Source organism: Megalobrama amblycephala, linkage group LG20 (assembly GCF_018812025.1).
Source record: "Megalobrama amblycephala isolate DHTTF-2021 linkage group LG20, ASM1881202v1, whole genome shotgun sequence".
Classification (NCBI taxonomy): domain Eukaryota; kingdom Metazoa; phylum Chordata; class Actinopteri; order Cypriniformes; family Xenocyprididae; genus Megalobrama; species Megalobrama amblycephala.
The window spans coordinates 33,483,708-33,490,387 of NC_063063.1; the positions used below are offsets into that span (position 1 = coordinate 33,483,708).

Genomic DNA, 6,680 nt, shown 5'->3' on the forward strand with positions numbered 1-6,680 from the left:
GAGGCAGGTAAGTATCACTTTGGGAGTCCTTGAGGTAAGCATACAACAAGTTGTACAACGAACGAGACCGGACAATGTGTGTGTGTGAGTGTGGGGCTTTTGTAGTGAGGTTTATTTCTTAGGGTTATTAATGTTTCTTTTTAAATACAGAAATGCTGTGGAAGATGGCTTGATTTAGTATTTCATATTTCTATGTTATTCCTCTCAAATTCAAGTCACTGGAGGTTTGTTTCTTTTGTGGAACCTGAAAAAAAAAGATTAAAATACAAATTTTATACTATTGTTTATTGTTTTGTTTATTAAGATATTTTGTAACAAAAATGACATATTTTGCATAATGCATATGAATATTTAAAGTAACATACTGTTATGAATGAATCCTTACAGAATAAATAACTTTGAGCTCGACAAACAAAAATGTAATTCTGCAAGATTAACAAATTTGTAACTTTACAACTAAACAACTATAATTCTATACAGTGTAAAATAGTTTATTTCCCTTCACCGTGCACACATGAAATAGTTTTTAGGCTTTTACTTTTTATTTGCCAACATTTACTTGAAAATATTTAAGTTTGATTATTCAGAGGAATCTGTAAAATATGCTTAAAAAAGACTAAATAAAATAGTTTGAGCTTTACATCATTAGAATTAACAGCTATAAAATAAGACACTCGTATAACATGTTTTTACAGAAAAATGATCATCTAATGAATGGCTTTCTGAGCTTGATAAAATTGTTAAACTCTAATTGTTAAACAGTTAAAACAGTTACAGTCATTATTTATTGTTTAAATCATTATTTGAGCTTATACATGCCTCATTTAAAAATGTACTTTTATGATACTATACAATGTAAAGTCACTTAATGTTTCCATTTACCATGTAGACATGAAGTACTTTTTAGTTTTTGTATTTTGCACGCATTTTTTCCATATTCAGCTTTTATATTAAGTAAACAAAAACTAGAGTAAAAAAAACTAGTAATTAGACTTAGTCTGTAAACATACTTTTGCCCTCCACCAAAAAAAAAAAAAAAAAAAATCTTGAGTGCTTAAATGAGTTATTTCATTTACATCAGTAGTATTTGTAGGCCAATTCACACTGAACCACCAGATGGCAACAGACACTTTGCTGAGTTTTGTCGGATCAGTGTGAAATTCCTGTTGGCATTGGTCAGCTCTTATTTTCACCAACTGAATCTGCTGAATCGGCATATGTTGGGTCGTGGAACATCTAAGCAGTGACATACTGAAATCTGTTGACTGTCTGCATTGGTCATGTCTGTCAGTGCAGGGTGAATTGGCCTTATGACATTAAACATACAAAAACAAAAGTATTTCTGAACCCTAGAATGCATAAATGGGGTCAAATCAACCTGCCATGCAGTGATTTGTTAATTATATTCTATCAATTAAAAAATATATTTGATATTCCATGAATTCTTAAAAAAAGAAATTCTTCATAAAGAGGGAGCAAATTGACCCATATTCATTTTCTATGGAATTTTGACTCCTCACAGTATTTTTGGATACATTTTTGTCAATAATAATATTTATTGTCTTTATGGATTACTTAAAAACCTGTGGTGTCTTTTTTGAGCCCAAAAGTAGCTTGAATACACATATCTCCCTACAATATAGCAGGTGAAAAGGAGTATGGGCAATGAGTAACATGTCTGAATTCACAGTATTCATATAACATTAGACAAAAAACAAAAGTACCCGGATAACCTACAGCTTCTGCCAAGATTATGAAGTTCACATCCAATAGATATTATACTATCCATATGGAATAATAAATATCTCGCATGATAATGTTAAAATGGTGGTGGGTGTAGAACATTCAGATTGCATTCATTCTTGATTATTTATCTATCATTAATAGTGCTCTTCTTTTAAGAACCATTCATTCAAAATGTTTGACCCTCATCCTTTATGCACTCGTGTTGGTATTTTGGTTCACGTGTTCTAGGGATAACATGATGTTGCAGTGTTTTTCTTGGGACACTTTCGATGTTGATGGCTTTGAGTCCACATCAAAGACATCTGAAGCACTTCTTGTACTGCTGCCAGACCTGGACAAGAATGAGACGAGAGGAGCTGAGTGACTACATGACATCAATTAACCTCTGAAACTCATGAACCACACTGGAATGTGTTTGTAATAAATAGGTAATAAAAGGTGTTTTAAAAGACTAGATCTGCATTTTCAGAAGTAAATGCTGATAAATACTGATGCTTTTTTCCTTCATATACTGACTCTGGAGACAGTGAAATTGTTTTCCTATGGAACAGGATGATAAAATGGCTAAATTTACTACTGAGGACGACATTTTAACACTGTTGTATGCGACATTGTATTTTTATCAGATAGAAATGTCACAAAAGCCTGAGCTGTTTTATCTCCTTCTAACAAAAACAACTCACAGTTCCCTGACATAGCCTTCAGGAACCAGCCGGACACAACGAGAGTGACCACATATCCAATCAGACATGCGGGTCCACCGACAAAGGGCAAAGATCAACAGGCCCACACTCAAGAACAGCAGCCCCAAGATCACAGACACCCAAGTCAACAGGTCCAGCGGTGGATTGCTCTGAGAAACATGTCAGAGTTCATGAGTGCCAAATCTGTGCTGTTCTTCAATGGTCACTATAAATGTTGACCATCCACGATAGATAGCATTTGAATTCTGCTAGTGCGTTCAATGCTTCAATCGTTTGAGGAGGTTTAACTTGTTCTCTTTCATACCTGTGATGAACTGCTGGTTTGCACAAGAGTGAATGTCGACAGATGAACACAGGAACACACAGTGTAGCTGCTGTTGGTCTCTAAAACAGAACAACCATCTACAATCCACTCGCTGGTGTTCCAGTACACACAGGACAGAGAACCGCTGGGGTTGGAGTCCTGCAAAAAGAAGAAAGAGCATGCAGAAAATATTACGACACTGAATATTAGATGTTCTCAGATGTTCATCAGATCTCAGGTTGGTCTCTCACTCTGATGTGTTTGAGGGTGAAGTTGACTGGTTTAGTGAGTTTGGTGTTGGTGGTTTTGGGAAGAGTAACTGAGATCACAGTGGACATCATCGTTTTGACCGTATCATTTGATGTGCTGAAGAAGTCGGGCTTCAGTAGATGCTCCATTGTGTTATAACTCAAGAAAGCCACAGCAGCTGATCCTGTGTGACAGAAACAGAAGCATTCATGTAATACTGTGTTAAAACAACAATTTAAAAAGTAAGTAAATGAGGTTTAGTGGTGATGGTCTGAAGTCTCTTTCTACAATTTTTCTTTTTTTTAATTAATCAGACTAAAATATTTTTTAGACCTTTGTTGTTGTTCTTGGCGATCCCAATGAGATCGATGTCCACAGAAGAACTTGTCATGTCAAGTCGAGGGATTTTATCTAAGGTCACATTTGGTCCAACCATGAAGACTTGTCCCTCTGATTATAAACAAACAAGCAGTTATGGGCTATACTCATTTATTTGCAATACATTTTTATTTTTATGAAAGTCCAATTTACAGACAATGACAAACAAATATAATGTCGATTCACTATTGTTGGGTTTTCATCTCTGTTGTTAAATGTCCTTAAAATCACACCCTGTAATTGATTATTACTTTAAACTGAACAGACTTTCAGTATTATTGTTTAGTAAATTTCTTGTGAATGTTGATTGTTTTTAGGCAATATATTCAGAAAACATATTGTGGTGTTTTGTTGTATTTTCTTTTTTCTTGGTTTTTCAAGGCATGTAACAATAGACAGATGAATTTGCACCGAAATACTGACTTTTGACATCTGCAACAAAAGATACAGGCAAGATACAAAAAGATACAATTTCAGTTTCATCATCAATAATAAATGTTCGTCACCTATGGTGGGAAGAGTAAAACTAACACTGTCACTCGTGTCTGTTGGCTTCACCAATGTAGATATGAGTTTCTCGCTAGCTTTTAACACACGGTTTCCATAGGAGGCTAGTTCAGCTGGGCTGACTGATGAGGATGACTCTAAAATCTTCTCTGAAGTGTTGATGGCCATAGTCAGAATTCTGGTCACAGTCTAATTTATTGATCAGAGAAATACAGTCATTGTATGTGTAAATAGAGGCAATAAGACAGAACTGTCAATTATTATGTAACTGAGACCAATTTGATTATTATTTTAAAAAACTTACATCCAAAGGAAGCTCTTGATTTGTAATGTTCTCTATCTGGTCAATAAGATTTTGAAAACATCCTCCAGAGGTCTGACTCTGAAAAAACAATTGAGCTTCATGAATAAAACTGAAAGAGACTGCACTGTGTAAATTGAAATATTCAGCTTACCCTGCACTGATCCTGCATGTTATCCAGACCTGTAATGAGGGAATTCATCATTATAACATGAATGCAGTAAAATAAAACACCACATTTCAGTCTAGAAACATGCTTACTTGGGCTGGAGATATTATACTCGCAGAAGCAGGAGGAGCCAGTACTGCTGTAGCAGGTACAGGTGTCATTATTACCAGTGCAGGCACAGTTATTACTCCAGCATTGGTATTCATACTGGTTTTGGTTCTGATATTTCTGGTAGTAAAAATCATGCATTCCTGTGTTGCAGTGCATGCGATACTGAGCACCAGTGCAGATGTACGTGTCATTAAAAAACACACATTGAGAGAGTCTCAATGGACTAACTGCTGTAGGGACAGTGATGCTATTGTTGTACGTCTCACAGAAACAGGAGGACAAAGTGCTACTGTAGCATGTACAGGTGTCCTTATGACCAACACAGATACAGCCAGTACTAATGCACAGGTAATGGTCTTGGTACTGATTTTTCCGGTAGGAGAAACGATGCATTCTTGTGTTGCAGTACATGTGGTATTGAGCACCAGTGCAGATGTACGTGTCATTATAAAGCACACAGCCATAAGCTGGAGCAACTTCTCTATTGAGAGCAACGATATTACCGTAAGTCTCACAGAAGCAGGAGGACAAAGTGCTACTAGAGCATGTACAGGTGTCATTTTTACCAACACAGTAACAGTTATTACTGCACTGGTATTGGTCTTGGTACTGATTTTTCCGGTAGGAGAAACTATGCATTCTTGTGTTGCAGTACATGTGGTATCGAGCACCAGTGCAGATGTACGTGTCGTTATAAAGCACACAGCCATAAGCTGGAGCAACTGCTCTATTGAGAGCAACAATATTGCCGTAAGTCTCACAGAAGCAGGAGGACAAAGTGCTACTATAGCATGTACAGGTCTCATTTTTACCAACACAGTTACAGTTATTACTCCAGCATTCGTACTGGTATTGGTTTTGATTCTGATATAGGTAGTTAAATTCATGCATTCTTGTGTTGCAGTGCATGCGGTACTGAGCACCAGTGCAGATGTACGTGTCATTAGAAAACACACATTGAGAGAGTCTCAATGGACTAACTGCTGTAGGGATAGTGATGCTATTGTTGTACGTCTCACAGAAGCAGGAAGACAAAGTGCTACTAGAGCATGTACAGGTGTCCTTATCACCAACACAGAAGCAGCCATTACTCATGCACTGCTATTGGTACTGATTTCTCTTGTAGTAGAAATCATGCATTCTCGTGTTGCAGTACATATGGTATTGAGCACCAGTGCAGATGTACGTGTCGTTATAAAGCACACAGCCATAGGCTGGAGCAACTGCTCTATTGAGAGTGACGATATTACCATAACTCTCACAGAAGCAGGAGGACAGAGTGCTACTGTAGCATGTACAGGTGTCCTTATTACCAACACAGTCACAGTTATCACTAAAACAGTGGTCATGGTATGTATCGTAATGGAAATCATGCACACTTGTGTTGCAGTACATGTGGTACTGAGCACCAGTACAGATGTATGACGTGTCGCTATAAAGCACACAGTCATGGACTGGAGTAACTGCTGTCGTGAGAGCAATGGTATTGCCGTAAGTCTCACAGAAGCAGGAGGACAAAGTGCTACTAGAGCACGTACAGGTGTCCTTATTACCAACACAGTCACAGTTATTGTTCACACACTGGTACTGGTGTTGGAACTGATATCTTTGGTAGGAGAAATCATGCATTTGTGTGTTGCAGTACATGCGGTACTGAGCACCAGTGCAGATGTACATGTTGTTTTGTAGCACACAGTCAGGATCTGTGACTGGACTAGCTGCTGTTGGGACAGTGATGTTATTACCATAACTTTCACAGAAGCAAGAGGACAAAGTGTTACTATAGCATGTACAGGTATCCTTATAACCAACACAGTAACAGTTATTACTCCAGCACTGGTACTGGTATTGGTTTAGGTATCTATATCTCTGGTAATAGAAACTATGCATTCTTGTGTTGCAGTACATACGGTGCTGAGCACCAGTGCAGATGTATGTGTCATTATAAAGCACACAGTCATAGACTGGACTAACTGCTGCAGGGATAGTGATGTTATTACCATAAGTCTCACAGATGCAGGAGGACAAAGTGCTACTGTAGCATGTACAGGTATCATTATTACCAACACAGTAACAGTTATTACTCCAGCATTGGTACTGGTATTGGTTTAGGTATCTATATCTCTGGTAGCCGAAACTGTGCACACTTGTGTTGCAGTACATGCGGTACCGAGCACCAGTGCAGATGTACGTGTCATTATAAAGCCCACA

General features: G+C 37.5%; 1 protein-coding gene across 2 annotated transcripts; it reads right to left on the reverse strand.

The window, feature by feature from the left end:
• Positions 1–309: 309 nt before the first annotated feature.
• LOC125255519 (adhesion G protein-coupled receptor E1-like) lies at positions 310–5,578 on the reverse strand. Of its 2 annotated transcripts, XM_048170830.1 has the most exons (9): positions 4,451–5,578; positions 4,344–4,372; positions 4,193–4,270; positions 3,888–4,077; positions 3,337–3,453; positions 3,006–3,187; positions 2,755–2,913; positions 2,430–2,599; positions 310–2,077 (listed from the first exon to the last, which is right to left on the reverse strand). In XM_048170830.1, exons 1-9 carry the CDS (start codon positions 5,562–5,564, stop codon positions 1,936–1,938), a joined length of 2,181 nt encoding a protein of 726 aa, XP_048026787.1. In that variant the 5' UTR covers positions 5,565–5,578; the 3' UTR covers positions 310–1,935. The 2 variants fall into 2 exon arrangements, with proteins under 2 accessions (XP_048026787.1, XP_048026786.1); XM_048170829.1 differs by having other exon boundaries at positions 4,344–5,578.
• Between the last annotated feature and the right edge of the window lie 1,102 nt (positions 5,579–6,680).

Excerpts from the sequence above, each read along its gene's own strand:
- LOC125255519 (XM_048170829.1), bottom strand. The coding sequence starts at position 5,564 with ATGAGTAATGGCTGCTTCTGTGTTGGTGATAAGGACACCTGTACATGC. Across the intron at positions 4,271-4,343 it reads ACATGCAGGATCAGTGCAGG|AGTCAGACCTCTGGAGGATG; the intron begins GTAAGCTGAATA and ends TTGTTTTTTCAG. Across the intron at positions 3,188-3,336 it reads CGCCAAGAACAACAACAAAG|GATCAGCTGCTGTGGCTTTC; the intron begins GTCTAAAAAATA and ends TCTGTCACACAG.